Source organism: Crocodylus porosus, unplaced genomic scaffold (assembly GCF_001723895.1).
Source record: "Crocodylus porosus isolate Cpor-Errol unplaced genomic scaffold, CroPor_comp1, whole genome shotgun sequence".
Taxonomy (NCBI): Eukaryota; Metazoa; Chordata; order Crocodylia; family Crocodylidae; genus Crocodylus; species Crocodylus porosus.
Genome location: NW_017728886.1, coordinates 68829474 through 68847289, shown reverse-complemented (window position 1 = coordinate 68847289; position 17816 = coordinate 68829474). Strand labels below are relative to the sequence as shown.

At 41.1% G+C, this 17816-nt stretch overlaps 1 protein-coding gene across 3 annotated transcripts in view; it reads right to left on the bottom strand.

Moving 5' to 3' along the window:
* RARB (retinoic acid receptor beta) overlaps positions 1-17816 on the bottom strand; it is a 343635-nt gene that overhangs the window by 125257 nt on the left and 200562 nt on the right. Inside the window, exon 1 of one of the 3 annotated variants that reach the window (XM_019536091.1) lies at positions 16054-16661. The exons of the other annotated variants lie outside the window; for them this stretch is intronic. Within the exon in view, the coding sequence (XP_019391636.1) occupies positions 16054-16210 (157 nt within the window). The 5' untranslated portion in view covers positions 16211-16661. Of the gene's footprint in view, positions 1-16053; positions 16662-17816 lie in introns of those variants that run through there. 3 annotated transcript variants of the gene reach the window in all.

Here is a 17816-nt window from a genome sequence, read left to right as displayed (position 1 = left end):
CTCTATTTTTATATTAAAAAAAGCAGCACAGACACATAAATTGCACATCTTTCACAGGAGAACTTTCCCAGCACATGAGGAGACAAAGCAACCACTTTCTGTAGAAACTAAGCTTATTTTTACAGGTAACTTTTTTAGCTTCCTTGATTGGAAAAACAGCTTGTTGAATGTAAATCAATTCAGCACTGTTTTCCTGATTTTGCAGGAGGATAGCTCAAGTGCCTTGGCTGATGCTGAAAGGATTCCCAACAAAAGTGAAGTATTAATGACAACACCAATGCTATTCAGAAAACTCTAGTAAGTGGTGAATCTTATCAATAACCTTGGCAATTTCAGCTGGCTGCTAACAAAACCAATCTTAGAGGTATTTACAGGAGTTACAGTAAAGAAATGCTTTAAAATGTAGCCTAGAGAAGGGGAAAAAAGCACAGGCCATCTTCCCACAATATCCCAGTTTGTAACCATACAGACGTCCCCTCTGGACTGAAAACATGCAGGCACATGCCTGCGGTGGCTCAGGCTAGAAGCTGTGGGGCACTACAGTAGTCCTCCCTTGCTTTCTACAGTCCTAAACTAAGGGGAGAGGTGCGTGACCAGGCCTCAGCAGGATGCTCTGATTAGGAAGGGGTCTCCCCCTTGCTGGTCAGCGAGGCAGACAGCAGGGATTTAGTTACACAGCAGGGAGCATTTATCACCCCATCAGCAAAACAAAAGGATCTCTCATAAGTTCAAGCTCTTCTTAAACAACTTGTTCCAAAGAAGGAACAGAGGGACATTACCAGATACCTGCTGATTAGCTCCAAAAAGCCCTAAGTGGCACTGTCCTGTCTGCTATGTCTCCCACAGTGTGGACTGTAGCAGCATGTGATATGCTAGCTGATGCTGAGAAATGTCTGTGTAAGGCAGAGAGGAGTGGGGAATCCCTGCTTCAACGGGGGGAGGGGAGGGGGCAGGGAGCAGGAGGAAACTAGGCAGATGTCCTGTACCTACAGTTTCTGCTAGACCTGTAGTCAGGGAGCAGAGAGCCCCGTCCAGCGTTGTAAAGTAACTGGGATGCTGGAGGAGTCTGATTTAACTTAAACCAGGAAGGGGTCTGGGACAGACATTGCATAAACCAGTATGACCCAAATCAGTTAAGTCTGATATTATATTCAATCAGATTTATCTCAAACCGGTTTCAGCCATTTTCAAACCAGTTTATGTGTACTGAACATCTGTTCTGTTAGAGGGTTAAACCAGTTTCTGATCACTTAAACTGGTTTATTTGTAATGTCTGTCCCTACCTGTAATGATTCAGAATCTTCAAGATGCTGGAGCTCCAGGGCACAAGCTGCATTTTCTGGAGTGACTACTTGAGAGGAAAAAAAGTCTTTTTACTTGTAATATGAGCCCTTTTAACGTGGAATCATTAAACTAAAGTAATTAATACCATTTTTAGAGTCAACTGTCAGAGTCATACCACTTATACCATTTTTAGAGTCAACTGTCAGAAGAGAATGGCCTTTCAGTTAATGTTTGCAGAAATATTGCACATGTAAAGCAGTATATAATTGTCAAGTATATGATTTACCTAGACAGAATTTTCCTAACATAAACCTAAACTTTCCCTTCTGGGGTCTGCTCCTCCAACCCAGATCTTTCAATGGGACTCTGAATTCAGGTTTTGTCTCTCAAGACAACTTGCTGAACATTTTAGAAAATTGTTGCTTCTCTTTTTCCAAACAATAACCTGCCTACTCAGCCTGTCACCAAAACTAAAATGGCTGCTGGTGAGCAAAACAGTGGCCTGTGAAACAAAGATCATCTCTTTGGAAAAATCTCTCCCCTCTTCCAGGAATGGCAGAGATGGACAATCATCCTAAGGACAAGCTTACTCTGCTCAGAAATGCACTGGACAGCTGATGGTGTCCCCAACATTTCGAAGGCAGTCTGCCTGATCACTGGCTTCTATTGTTTCCTCAGATAAGCAAGACCCCAGTGAACAATTAGAGCTTTCAATAAATAATCTGTAAGCACATTCATTTGATTTACTGTTATTTGATACAGCAGTTAGTTTCAATGGGGCAGTTAATATTGATCATGCAAAGTACTACAGACAAACATGAAACACTTCCAGAACTCCATGGATTATTACTCTTTATCTGCCACTCATCTGGGTTACTTGTAATGGTTGTGAAATTCAAAATCAATAACAGCAATTAGTGTTCTGTACACTCTGAGGAATGAATCATGTGAAATATGTTTCATTACAAAAATGAAACATAAAAGAGCTTATAAACCTAACAGATGCTTAGATGCAGGAACACTCTAAAGTAATCTTCTGGTGGCACAGCAAAATGGGCTGTGAAAGGAGTTAAAAAAGAAAAACATTTCTCAGGAAAAGCAAGTGTTTATAGGTATACTTGTACACGCACAAACACATGCACAAACACATGTGGTTTTAAGGGTGAAAATGGAATTTTCAAAAGTGCCTTGAAGAGATGTAAGGTCTTACATCCTACTAACATTCAATGAAGTCAGTGGAAATTGTGCTCCTAATTTTCCCGTGGATACTTTGAAAATACCACCCCAGTTTCTGCCCTTCATACTTATTCACCAACTTGAGTTTTATGGTTGTAAGAATAGCAGACTTTTATACTATACCAAAATGAAAGAAAACAAAAAGGTCACAATCCTGCTCTTGCTGGTTTTAATTTAAGCAGAATCTATCACAAAATGATATCTAAATGTATCTAAATGAAAACTTAATAAAACTGACAATCTGTTGTATGCGATGCACATATAAAGACACCGTTTTTGGCCTTGTATTCATAGAAATTAGTTGTGAATCTAATGAAAAGCATGAAAACAACAGTCTTTCAGCTTCTCTGCTAGAGTAATAATTCTAGATAATTAAAATGCAAAGCAATAAGAGAAATGTTTTATCATTAAACTGTAACCAGAGCTCTGTGTGAAATCATCCATTCAGGAGACTTGTTTTTCATCAATTATTTGTTATTTATCTGATGTAAATATAAGAAGGGCTAATTAAAATGTATGACTCCTTATTCAGCTTCTTGTCATTAAGGCCAATGAAAGCATTTTGAAGACCATAATGAAATAATTATGTTTGCCTTTAAGAATTCTCTTCAATAACACATGGCAGCACTGCACTAAATTAAAACATCAGGAACTAAATTTCACTTGCATCTATTTCCATTTTAGCTAATTATACCCCCAAGCTTTTCAATAGACCAGGCCCTAAAAATCTTTTGAAGCTGAAATGGCCTAAGGAACAGCAGCCTTTTATAATAATGGACTCTGATGAAGAAACAAAGGTAATGCAGCCCTGGAAGCTTTAATATTTCAGGGTGAGTTATCATGTGCAATCTGCATTTCTCATGAAAAATGGGCAAAAAGCAGTGACTAGGAAGCAAATATGTGTGTTTCATGCAAGTTGATATTCTGATTTAATTTAAATATCTATTAGTTGCATTGTTTCTACCTCAGGTCTTTTTTCACTTTAACAGAAAAAACATGCATATTAGCTAAAAAGTATGGCAAGGCAGAGCTGCAGAGGAAAGCAGGTAAAACAATGGTGTGACTCAGTTCTTTCCGTCTTTCCATAAAACGGCCACCTCAAAATGTTAACAACTACACAGTAGAGTCCATCACATAGAGAAGAGGCTTTTCCTTCAAGGCTCAATCTGCAAGCCTTCTACAAGTACAGCTCTCACTTCAGTCACTGCTGTTTGTATACCCAGAAGACTTACAGAATCTGGTCCCAAATATGCAGAAAACAAAGGAAGTGGATAAGGAAAGGATATGAGTCAGGTCAGACTTCATACAATGGAGCAAAAAGTGTTTCTGCACAGTAAAACTTTAGAGAGATAATAAATACCACTCTGCACAGTCTCAGAAAAGCAAGTGTGATAATGCATGAAAAAATATAGTGGCAGCTCACACAACTAGTTCGGAGAACACATGAATATATTCAGCCAGAACAATGCAGGTCAAAGGTACTTCTGAAACACATGGAGGAGGGGGCTTGAAAATAAATATTTTATCTAATAAAATGAATACAAAATAATATTTTGAGCACAAAGACTGGAGACAATTTTTTGCCATAATTCAATGTCTCACTGTTTCCCATCTTTGCGCTCAAAATGTGGGTGTATAAGGGAAAGACAGACCTTTAAGCCATAACAGAAAACTAGGTCTGAAAGGGTTTCAAACTGGACACTAAGGATGACCCACCAGACTATATCCCTGAAAGAGACTACTGAGTTAAAAAATTGAAAAATAAATAAATATGCTGAAACTCAGGGCTGTGAGAGAAGAAAAAATAGAGCAACTGCTAGAAAATCTAAGGATATGATGGAAAGAGAGAGACATATATCAGACTTTTATAGACAGTCCTTTGCCTTGTGGTACAAGCTAAAGGGCTATGGCTACTGGTCTCTCTTAGGAAAGCATCCCTCTTTTTTATGAGCTGCCCATCTCAGTGGTACCTAAAAGTAGTATGGACATGGCAGGCATCACCAGGTGGCACTGTTACACAGTCTTCCAAGTTCTTTTTCTCACCATGTGAGCAAATGTTTGGTCTTGGGAAGGCATGCTGGGGTATTCTTAGTTTCTATTATTCAAGGTTGCGTGTGGAGACAGCGGGCTTTGGACAGGGTTCGAATTACACTTTGACTCTTGGAGAAGTCTGCAAAAAAATGGGGCTGCCCATTACAATGCATTAATAAAATCGGAGACCTCCCCAGGTTATTATTTTCAACTCTTACAAGGGGGGCTCTCGTTTCTTATGGGGGGGCTCAACCCCTCCCAAGCTCCCCCAGAAGGAGCTGTGTAAACAGTAGAAGAGTTTGCTCTCTGCCATGGTCTCTGATAGAGTCCATCCTTGAAGCAGTGTGGTTCCTTGGAAACCAGGCATTATGGTTAGACGGAGATTCCTGAAAAGACAGGATTGCCCTGCACCCTATTTGAACACTTCTCTTCTCTGGTGTGTACATGAAAATAAAACAAGCTAGATATAGACTATAACTCAATAAAGAGGCTGACCTTCAAGGTGTCAGATAATTTGCTACCACTTGGCATAGGGATGACTATTGTCAGAATGGGTTACTGGTACTAGAAGAAAGGCCAACATTAGTTCATGGAAAGTGGACAGACAACCTAATCTACTCTTTGTTAAACTACCAGCAATGCACTGTAAGAAAAAATAAAATAATTTGTTTTCTTTGAGGAAGAGAGCGTGACGAGAAGGGGTGCAGATGCGGACGTAATAAGAAAGACTGCTGCAGGAACTTTTGGGAACTACAGACTAGTTAGAATTTGATGTAGAATGAGGAGGTTCAACAGATTTTCAGTTTAGTTGCTTATTTGCCTATATAGTCTCTGAACTTTCCTCATATGATGCATATTAAGAACCTAATAGATAGTTTAGTAGTGGATAAAGCACAGAACTAAGGACAGACACCTAAAATTACTTCCTGACTTTGCCACTGACTTTATTTTGCAAAGCTTTGGGCAAGTTATTTAATCTTTCCATGACTTGGTTTTATCAATTTGAAATGTAGAATATGTCCTTCTTTCCTCCCACCTGTGTCTATGCCATGTATCTATAATGTAATCCCTTCAGGGCAAGGTCTCTTTAAACTGAGTGTTTGTACAAAATCCTGGACAAAGAGAGGCTGATCTTGGCTCTTAATAGTACTTCATACACGTAAGAAGAGTCAAGCATGCAAAGGGCTCAGTTGTTCAAGCAGTCTGTGCATAGTCAATGGGAACAGTGTGCAGAGAGAACTTCATAGGATCAGGCTCTGCAAAGAAAAAAAACTTATATCTAAATGTTGCAATGCATTTTTATCACATAAAGATTCCCTCTAAACATGAAATGCACATCTAAGGAAGAATAATATGGTCCCATGGAAACAGAGCTTCCAAATTGCTAAGTGAAACTAATCAGTGCTAAAACAAATCCTTGACATTAGACATTTACCTATTCTTCTCTCAGGGGATGCACCAAAAGGGTAAAATTTAAATAATTGAAGTGCATAAAACAGAAACCTCTCCAAACTAGGAATGGACTTTAACAATCCTTCCTGGTAAAGATCCAAAACACTCTCAATATTTATTAATGCTCATTCAGCTTTAAGCGTTAACCTAGTTAAACCTATAAAAGTTCCATTTGTATGTATACATTTTCATTCCCTCTAGTTCCATCATATTAAATTTACATATGCCATAGAAAGAAAACTCATTCTGTTTAAACAGGAAGAGAAAAATACTCTACACCCTTAGGATTCTTCATATTGACTTGCTAACTGGTATCTCTCCATTTTAACAAAAATATTTTCAGATGCTATAAAACTTCTATCAGAATTTTAAGGTAGAGTTAGTAATAATGGATCTTTTCCCTAACTCCCAACTAAAAAGACAAAGAAATTAACTTTGTGGGCATGTGTTCTTAAACCACATGATACCCTTGCCCAATTGTCATGCGAAGCAGAGGTTTACGCACTGGGAGTCCATGGAACCCATGCTGGTGATCTGTGCTGAGCTGGTTGCTCACATGATACCTTTTCACTCTTATTTCTAATAGCTGAAATACAATAGAGGAAGCTCAACATGCATTACATACTTTCCTAAAAACTACTTTTTCAAATTAAGCAATGGCTGCAGTCATCACAAGGGTGACTATAGATGAGATAAGTTCCAGGTGTGAACAGCAGGGAAGAATGTGTTCTGATAATACGTTCTGTATTAAACTGTGGGCCATAATGGAACACTTGCAACCCCCTCAGATGTAGTCACCGATGAGAGGATAAATGCAAGGAAGTGAGAAATTAATTCATTAGAGAAACTTCATGGGCTCACCATTTGGAGATTAAGATTTGCACTTTTTTGAACAAGTCAGTCTCAGGTTTTTTTTAAATACTGTGTATTGTTGCTGTGAGTTGTTAAATGGATACCCTACTTTGCCCCACATGGCTGCATTTCTTGGGTAGATGACTCAAGTGGTTGGTTTGTTTTTTAGTGTGCTTTAGAAAGATTACCCAAGATTAAAAAAAAAATGGATCCTAATATCAAAATTAAGTTTCTAAATCCATATTTAGGCATCTAATAAAGTGTCTTGTTTTCAGAAGTACTAAGGGAATAACTGGATGCTCTCCAATTTTGAAAACCAGGCCACTGAAGGTGCAAAATACAGACTCTGAGGACTAACGTTAGACTATCACTTTTAAAAGTCTTAATGTCAAGCCAGGTAAAATAAAAGCATAAACAGTAATTAAGCTGTTTTTGAAGAGGCACTATAAAACTCTCAGTTCTAGATAAAAATGTTTTACTAATTACTGTGGCAAGTGAAAGCAAAGATTGCTGTGACTGCAAGAATGCACAGAAAAATAATTAGTAATTTCTTCTTTACTAGGCCATTTAATTCATTTGATAATACCTTCTCTCTATCTGTAGTCAGCTGCAGGATTTGCCCTCCAACTGCCACTTCATCTGAAGATTTTAAAAAAACTGGTCCTGATATAAGGGATACTCCTTGAAGTCTTGAAGAGGCAGACTATGAAACTTGGTAAGTAGCATCCTTTTCTCTTTGCCTGGGTTTTTTCTGCTTCAAGTGTGAGAGGAAAATGATTTAAAGAGACAGAAAAATGTGACTGTAAATCCACAAAAAACTGCCAGGGGCAGAATGTAAAGTTACTTTCAGTTTCCTGTTTTTAGATGGCTTCACTGCACTTCTTTGCTCTTTCTTCTTTTACTAAATAACATTTTTAATGCCTTCAACATGGGAATTTTTTCCACCTAGGAACACTCCTCCTTGCATTCTAAATTGCTTCTCTGCAAGTGACATCAGGCATCACAGCCTGTGCTGAATTTCAGGAAAAGGGTCAGATTAGCAGTCCCAGACCTCAAGATGGTGTCACGACACCCCCAGACAACACTGAGCTGCCCTTATTCAAATGTATCCCATTACCCAGTTACAGTTCCTTTCTAGGTTCTATGACTGGCTGTTGGGAACAGTGCTTCTAACAGAGCACCTGTCCTGTCACTTCCTCACAGCATCTCATGGAGTGAGCTCAGGCTCCTGAAAGCTCATGCTATACAAGTCTATAAGGTACAAATTTAGTGAGTCTATAAAGTGCAAGTGTGCCCTGACTTCTACCTGACTTCAGGTTAACATGGGTAACTACCTCTGTCCTGACAGGGCAGCCACCAAAGGAAAGTCCCTTGTCTGTCCTTGCCTATCAGTCATTCCACTGTGCCCATCTACATTGGTGCCTAGAGCAGGAGTGATTATTCTGCCATTTTAGAATAGTTATAAGCATTTTTTACCTTGCATTTTCATTGCTCCATTTGTTTTATGAGGGTCTGGACACTGGGAAGTAGCAGTATGGGTCACATTGCATGTGTATGGACATTATGGCTAGGGACAGAAGGTGCACATAAATCGGTTTAAGTGATCAGAAACTGGTTTAAAGCTGTAACAGAACATAAGTTCAGTGCACATTAACCAGTTTCAAAACAGCCCAAACTGGTTCAAGATAAACCTGGCTGAATGTAGTATCAGACTTAACTGATTTGGGTCAAACCAGTTTATGGAACTCCTGTTCCAGGCCCATTCCTGATTTAAGTTAAATTACAGTCCCCCAGCATCCCAGAATGCTTTGCAGCCTTGGGTTGGGCTTTCTACTCCAGTGCAACAGGATTGTCCCCACCCCTCTTCTCCCTAGCCAGAGCGCTATCACTGTTCCTACTAGCTGAGAAGGGGTGGGGGTGGGAAACCCTGCTCAGGAGTGCAGTCAGGTCTGCCTGCCAGGGGGCACAGCAGCCTTTGCCAGGCTTCCCACCCACCCTCCCACCCTCACTCACTGCTTCAGAGGCAGGAGCAGGGGACATGGCCGGATGCAGTAGCCTGAGGGAAAGGAGGCAGGGGGCTTAATTCCCCCCTCCCCTTGACATGGGACAGGGGAGAGATGACAACGAAGCTGTAAAGGGACAGGATGGGATGGGAGCCCCGGTGAATGGTGGAAGGCAACCGTGTGCCCGGACAGCTCAGGGCAGGTGGCTGCAAGGGCCAAGACAGGACCACCAAGTCCCAGAGAGTGACTGGTGGCTGCCAGACACCCTGGGCAGCTGGGGCCAGGTGGCAGGGGAGGCTTGGTCACTGGCAGATGTGGAGGGGGGGGGGCGGCATGCTGGTGACAGGAGAAGGCAATGGGGTAGGGGCCTGGGCTACTGGAAGACCTTGGGAGTTACTGGGAGCTGTGGCCCCAGGGCCAGTAGAGCCTGCAGTGCCAGGGCATAGGTGAGCCCTGTCCCCCATGCAGCCCCAGCTGGGGAACGTCCCTTTTGCTGCTTGGTCCTGGAGCTAAGCCCTGAAGGGGGGAGAGAGCCCCACCCTGGCAGGGAGCCACAAGACAAGTGCATCAGGCTGCAACTGGGAAGGCTGAGGCCTGACATGAAAAGACTCATATTCCCAGGAAGGCAGCGGTGTGCCAAGCTGGGAGCTGCGTCCTTGCAGAGCTCCGGTGCCCACCCACACAGAGCCTTGCCCAGGACACTGGAGCTGGGGGCAGCCCTGCTTGGAGCTGGGATTGCACTAGCCACCCCTGAGATCCCTTTCATCCCCCATTTCCTATGAGGCTGAGGCTGGCGCTGAGCAGGGGCTGGGAGAAGACAGCAAGTGGGGACTGGGGCCAAGCCCAGGGAAGAGTGGCGCTGGGCCGGGAGATATTCACCCACCCCACCCCGCCTGAGCTGGGAGCCAAAGATGAGCACATTCCCCAGCCCCTGTGACTGTAACCGGATCTGCCTCCCACCTTCCTCCCCTGGAGCTCCCCAGGCATCACTGCAGGACCAGAGCTGGGCAGACAGTGGCAGGAGCCAGGCAGGCCACTTCCCTGCTGCCAGCAGTGCTGGGCTGGGCTGGCTTCGGGGTCAGGTGGGGCTCAGTGCTCTCAGGACACGTCCCCGCAGGCTATGGCAGCTTGGCTCTCGGCCATGCAGGGCCTAGCCAGGTTGGGCTGCAGGAGCATGTAGCACAGTGGTCAGCCAGAAGCTGAGCTTCAGAGGCCACCAGGAGGAGGCTGAGGGCTGGCTCCTGTGTGATAAGTGCATGTCCAGGCACTGGGCAGCAGCTCCAGCCTCAGCTGGCAGGGAGTGCTGCCCAGAGGCAGACCTGTCTGTCTAGGGAAGAGCTTAGCCACACTCTCCCCACCTCAGCTCGGCTTTTCTTGGCCACTGAAGAAGGGAAGGGAGGGCTGCTCTAGCGCCCCCCAGCTTCTAGCCTGAACCACTACAGGCATCTGCCTGAGTTTCCAGAATCAATAGCGAATGTCTACTCACTTGCAATCAGTTCGATCCAGGCAGGTTAGACTAACCTGCGAATATTGAATCAATTCAGACTTGGGCTTTTTGAATGTTTGTCCCTAGCCTATGTGCATGAGCACAGGGTAGAACTCAGTCATAGTTTTGTGGTTCCCAGGCTTACACCTTTGGTAGTGTATCCTGGCAGGAAGGGCTGTACCATTTGTTTCTCAGAAGGGATGGACTTCAATACAGGGTACAAGGGTAATTGATTTCTCAATCACATGGTGATAAAAAACTGGGAGTAGTGGGGGATTTTCTGGGTTTTTTTTAAATATATATTAGGCATTTACCTACCTTTCTACAGAATTAAAATTTCAGCATGAAGATTTTACAGTACAGGAGCCTTCATGGGACAGCAGGCCTGTTCAGACATCTGTGTTATGTAGGCTTTGTTACAAGGCAGCCCTGTTCTGTCCCAGAAAGTTTGGATAATTAAAAATATCCAAGTACAGGAAGGGGAAAAGTACAGCTCCACCCTCCTTTTCAACTGCTGCCAAGGCCTTTGGCTTCTAAAGGGTAAAACCTATTTCCTCCAAAATTTCTTGGCTATTTTATGCATAAACTGATATCTGTCCTCATTGGGCTCTACACAACAACTAGTGGAGAACTGGAAAACCCTTTGAAATCACAATTAATTGTCACCCCGATCATTGCAGCCTGAATTCAGTGTTCTGTTGCTGAGGCCAATTCCTGATTTCCTCTTTCCAGACAGGAATTGGGAAAGAGAAAGAGATGTCTGAGGTCAAGGAAATGGATTCAGAAACTCATCACAGTTCTAATCTTTGAGTTTTCAAGAGGACTGAGTCTAACAGCAATGAGAGCACAAGGCAGAGAAACATTATACAGCACAGCATTTCAGAATACACAGCCACTGAGCCAGGTCTACCCATCATTATCCTGCAAGCATTCCTTTTAGAAGATCTAAAATCCTACTGTATAATGTAGGCTCAATTCATCTTCTGTGAAAGGGTGGTGTATAATTTAGGTGAACAAAATAGGCACTTGGGGCATGTAAGTGAGATGGAAGTGTAATTTGCAGCCTGGTGCATTTCATTACTGGCGTAACCAAGTGTAAAGCCCCTTGGCTGTGGTTGGCTGGAGGGTAGGAGTGCAGGAAAGAGACATACATGGGTAAGGAACATGGCTTCTGTAAAGTGTACTCACAAAGAGGTAAGTGGGGATGTCAGTAAACATAAGGATAACTAACTTTAATATCTAAAAGGGAGTTTCCCCCTGTCCTCATAACTTCAGTCTAAATAAAGTCTTCTAAGTAGAAATTCAGCTCTGCCACACAGGCCCTTTCTGCACAATGGCCATCACTTCAATTGCAAACCTGTCTTACATTAGCACTAGCAATTGGTGCCTCTGATACTTTGCACCTGCAAGAGGGTCTAACAGCGGTGCGCTTCCATTATGGTTTGCAGGCCATGGGCTGGATGCATCAGATGCTAAAATACAGAATTAGCTCTCTAGTTTCAATTCATTTGTTAAAAAAAATACTCATGTCATGCCTTTTAAAGAGAAGGCAAAGAAGGCAGAATAATGCAGAGCCTCAGAAGAAATTTACTTTGACCCAAATAGTGATAGTTGCAGAAAGCCATGACAGATTTCAATAATTGTACTGTGTTTTCACTTGCTGTCTTTTTTTATTGGCTATACTTCAGGAGATCAAGCACAGATATTTTAAGTAAAGTATGCAACTTTCAACAACTCCTTCCTAATCATCTAGCACTACAATTTATAACAAACTTGAAAGAAAATAACTTGTTTTGAATAGATCTTGCTTTCTGTGACACTAGCATGTGACTTACCAAACACACCTGCAGCCATTTGATACTCTGGAATGCAGGTTTCAAGTCCTGCACTTCAAAATGTTTGTTTATCAATTCAGAAAAATGAAAGAAAATACAGCACAGTTTTTTGTTGGACACAGATGTTTTCTAGGACTCCCAGAGCCTGTAGAGAACAAGAACCTCCTCAGTCTATACATTAAAAGAAACCTAGAATTTAGAAGCAAAATTCAGCCTTCTGGGTTTTGTTTTTAGTAAGATTACCAAAGGCTGTCCATTCACCAGGTCTTATCCAGCCAAACCTCCCACCAAAGCCCATTTGGACTTTTTCTTGCCTAAGGACTATATACTACTTGGCTTATACCAACTGTATACACTGCTTTCAAGGACCTTTGAGCTATACCAAATTTATTTTTGTAAATGATAAAAAATACACTACATTTTTCAAGGGGATATTTCCTTCTGAAACCCTGCCTCACATGAATGTTCAGATTATTCCAGTTTGTGGGCCACCTTATTTAGGATTCCTGTTAAAGAAATTATACGCACACATTTATAAAAAAATTTCTAGGACAGAAGTAAATCTATCATTCCTCACACCTGGCTTTCTCTCGTATCCTGACTTACATTGTAATGGACATTACTCAATCCCTATTCATTTTTAGGAGGTAACAGCTATGCAACAAGGAAGAAGAAATTATATCCTGTTTAAAAATATAAATCAGGTATCCTTGTTATCTTAACTTCAGCCTTCTTTTTTTCAAATCTACTGTTATCTGATTTTGATATACTGAACCAAATTACTCAAGTGTTAATAGTGTTTACAAGTTGCATTTAAAACTTCGGTCAGTTTCAGTCCTGTTCTTTGAGTCCATTACTTCTGTCGTAAGTGAACTATTTCTTCTCTTTAATCCATAGCAGTATTAACATCCATAACAGTAATTAATTCCACATGAAATACATATACATGTATGCACACACACAGTTTATGTCATATAATGTAAAGTTCATGACTGGGCTACAAATCCAATCAGTTGTGAGAGATCAAAGGAAAAAATAAGAGAGATGTAGTTAGCCATGTTAGTCTGAAGTCAGGCAGAAGGCAGGGTAGACATGCACCTTCAGACTAACTGAATCAGAAATGCATAAAGTGCAAAGTTACATTTGAACTGTATCCTACCTTCCATTTCAGCTTGCATAGACTCCATAGTTTAGGAAAATTCATAAGATCACAGGATTGCATTTTGCACAATGAACTGGAATGGGACTGATGGGCTGAAGTTGGAGACAGTATTCTGAATTAAGTGCAGCAATGATCCATTATACCAGAATCTTAGTAGAAGCATTGATGCTGTTCAGGATTGTTATTGGGCTGCTCTGAGTCTCCAGTATGCATGCAATATTCCCTTAACATCAATTTAATTGTTATTCCAGACTCCCCATCTCTATCAGAGAAGCATTTGCAAAGCCTAAATTGATTGCTGCAGGTGTATCATTTATGTAGCTGAGCTAAAACAAATTTAAAAAAACCAAACCCACATTAAGTCCCCCTCACCCCGAGACCCACTACCTACCAAGTGCCTAAGACTTTTGAATCTCAGCTATGATTATTGTACACTAAACCACAGAGGTCTAGATAGGAAAGTAAACTGGGAAATACCTGTGGTTAAAATTAAGCACTGTTATTTATGGCACTGGAGCACATTTTAAGTTATTCTGCCCTGTGTAACACAAAAATCTGTTCTTTGTCACCACCTACATGAAGTATGAGATAAAGTGATTAATACGCCAATAAAATTTAATTATTTTAAAGTGTGTTCATTTACACATACACCCGGTTACAGTGCTTACTCATTTTTTCAAAATTAAAGAAAATTAGAGTTAGCTATATTAATTAAACTGAAAACTATTTAGAAAGTACAAAAGTAAACGGCTTTGCTCTATATGTTGTTAACATTCACAGTTCGAATTACAGCCAATCAAATTATAATTCAGGTTCAGACTGATTTTAAGTTGCCCTGCAGTAAAGTTTAATTGTATTACCTACACAATTACGAGACTGAATTCCTGAAGGCACTTTTCCGTATTTCTTTATTTACTCTTGTTCATATGAGTTTTTTTGATTAGTTCAACTTTACTGTTATCAACACTCGTCTCTTATCTCAGGCCCTAGGCAAATGACATATTTACCACTAGTTCCATTCTGATAAGGGTAATCCTATGTTTAACTTGTCCAAGAACAAGCACAACATTTTTCATTTTTTAAGAAGCATGTTTCTGGTTAGCAACAAAGCATGGGAAAGTGCATACAAGCAAAGTTTCACCTAAAAAAATCCTATATTTAAAAAGGATCAGAAACTGACTAAACTGTATTTTTCCTGTGCAAGTTATTATATTATGGAATTTGTGTACTAATGAAGGAAAGTTGCTTAGATGAAAAACCCCTTTTAAGTATCATATAGTTGAACTCATGTTAAAAGTTTTAATCACGGTAAAAAGAAAACACATTTTCATTGTAACATCTCAAGTTTTGTTGCTAAACTATTTTCATAATAAACAGTATTGCCTAAAAGGGATAGGTTCTCTCTCACATCTTAGTATCTCAAATATAGAAATATTTTGAAAATTACCAGGGAAAAATCTACGTTGATTTTTTTCCCAGTCAAATTCTCTTAAATGCAAAGATGTTAAATATTTAAAATGTTGTAAGGCAGTAGTCATTAGTTTTTACAATGCTATTCTTATTGGTTTACTGACCCTGATGCAGTAGTCTGATGAAAAAGTTTCGGTGAGAGTGATAAAGAAAATAATTCACCAGCTACGTGGGCAGGTTTTTTTAGGGGTTTTTTTCTCTCCTTGGATAAACCATACCGAAAGAAAAGCTACATTTATTCTTATGCAACTCTGACCTCTTTGAAAAACAGAAATTTCAATCATTGTACAGCTAATGCTGCACTGAAGTGTCAAAGAGTGTGCTAAAAACATTTTGATAGATAGCTAAGTAATTTATCTAAATCACCATCAGAGCAGTGGAGCATCCTGCTAGCTCTTTTATGAAGAGTATAAGGTGATGCTTTCTGGTACTTCTTGTCATTTCTCAAAACTTGAACTATGGTGTTAAAACACTGCCACTGTTTACCGTCTACGTTCCTAAGAACCATGTCAAGATCAGATAACAGAATAGCACATTTTTTAAACTACATTACCAGTAACTCTGCTTCCTCTGCTGCTAGTCTGAGCCTTTGACTAAACCTGAAGGTATGGAAATAATTGATGGTTAAACACAAGGGGTGTTCACAGTTAGTAGTTTTCTAGCAAAACAGCAACTTCTTATAGAAACAAAGTAAAGAAGAAAGGTGGCAGAAAGGTCAGTACAAAGAAATATTGCCTTTTCTTTGGGAGGGAAACATTAAGGGAAGCCTAAAACTACTGCCTGATTTTGAGATCAGCACCAACTCCATACAGTTTAAAGTCTTTATAAAAACTGTACGAAATGGCATTTTAATTGCATGGCTGCACAGCTGAAATGCACATGAGAAAAATATGCAACTGGATTATCGGATGTGATGGGAAATTCAATTAAGGGAAGCATAGGAAAAAAAACTACAGCAGAGATATGCAAATTTCTTCTTCAGTGGTTAGAGTTTAAAAAGTGCTTTACTTTCTTATAATTTTGAGTGTTTCTGCTTAACTGCAAAGCTGTTTTAAGCGCTGATACACTGCGTAAAAAGGAAAAAACACAACCTCCTTCCCCCCCAAAAATGTTTGCACAACCACATTTCACACCAAAAGCCCCCCTTTTCCCACTAAACCTAATCAAAAGGATTGTAATGCATGCAAATATAGATATCTATATAGATATTTTTGAACTAGAAAAAATAAGAATGGGACCTACATTGAGCACTGTGCCGGTGTTGCCACTCTGTTTGTGCCAATCCACTGAAGCATGCTTTCAGAGCCTTCTCCTGGAGCATGCAGGAAGACGGACTCGCAGTGTAGAAATCCAGCATTTGACCGGGGCTCACTGCTAGCACATCCATACAGTCAAACATGATTCCCCCTCTACAGAATGCCTGCAAAAGTGCTTTTCTCTAGGTGTGGAGGAAAATGGCATATAAAAGTACACCCAACTCCATCAAACTCTGCCCCTTTTTTGGCACGTAGGCTGTTGGTCTTTTTCCCAGACCAGAATCATGAATTATGACAGACAACACAGCTAAAAGCCTGTAATTGATCCAAATGATCATTTACCATTTTCCAGGCTGCTCAGCCAATCCAGCAAGACAGGGGGAACCAAGCCGCCCTCCAAGTTTCAGTTCCAGTCATTTTTTTGCAGAAATCCTTCAGAATCAGTCCTGCCTCTTAGGCTGCTGCCGAATATACAATCTTTTGCACCTCACACATTTTACCCAAGTCCCAGGAATGAAACTGCTTTGATAGGAACTCAGGATCCCCCTCAGGAATGAATAGATCCTTCTGCCTCTGAACAGCTCACTTCCTACTACTTGTGTCACACAGAATGAAAGATTGAATTGCCTAATATATGCGAGTGAACTTTCTATGAACCCTTCCCAGGCTGCTAACCTTCAAATGACCCAACCAGTCTGACATCACCAACTCCCAGGATTCTCACACAGCTTAAAAACTCCCAGCAGCCCTGCAAAAGCAGATAGGCAGAGAAGCGGGCAACTACTAGTTGTAGTCTTTGGATTTTTTTTTCTTTACCTTTAAATAAGTAAGATTAAATAAAAACAAAGGCAGGGATGACATGGCACAAAGGCTCCTTCTGGGTGATGTGTGCACAGTACCCCTTTTTCGTGTGCATCATCTTTTTATAGGTATGTGGATTATTTTAAATTTTCTATTTGATTTCCAAAATCTTCTGCCCCCCTCCCTCCCCCTGGGGATCCTATTCACTACAGCACCATGACACAGCTGCTGATAGATAGCAACTTCCCTGTAACATCTCAGCTTCGGTAGATAAGTACTGAGAACCATCACACACAAAAAACTGCGTCTCTGTTTAATCCCAGGTTAATTGTTTGGCTGGTATAAGTAATAAGGAATCCCTGCCAGGCTGGAGATAGAACATCCATCATAGAAAAATAAGGCTGGGAGGGATCTCAGGAGGTCATCTAGTCCCACCCTATGCTCAGAGCAGGAACACGTATCTCTAAACCAGCCCAAACAAGTGTTACATTAAGAATCCTCATGGGCCCGTAGCTAGGAGAGGGCAGAGTGCTTTGTACACTGAACAACTCCCTCCTCCCCAACCTCCACCACCTCTCCAAACTTCAGTTCAATGAAACTTTGCACCTGATCCACCCTGAGTTCAATTCTGCAGGGTGCTCTGTGCTACTGAAAGACATGCAGAGATCTGGGGGTGGGGTAGTTCATCACCAGAAGAGAGAAGCTTCCACATGGGGGGACTGATTCTGAGATGCAGAACGTGACCCAGGGCTGCGCCTACATATAGATCTCAGCAAATCTCAACATCTGTGCTGAAATGCACCCTGGTGACTTGAGGAGAGAAGTGGAGGCAGGATGTGGGACAGGCAGAGATGCTTAAACTAAGGTTACCATATTTCCAGTTTCAAAAAAGAGGATACCTAGGGGGAGGGGTAATATGATTGTGAGGGCCCATGCTCTGCCCCTGCT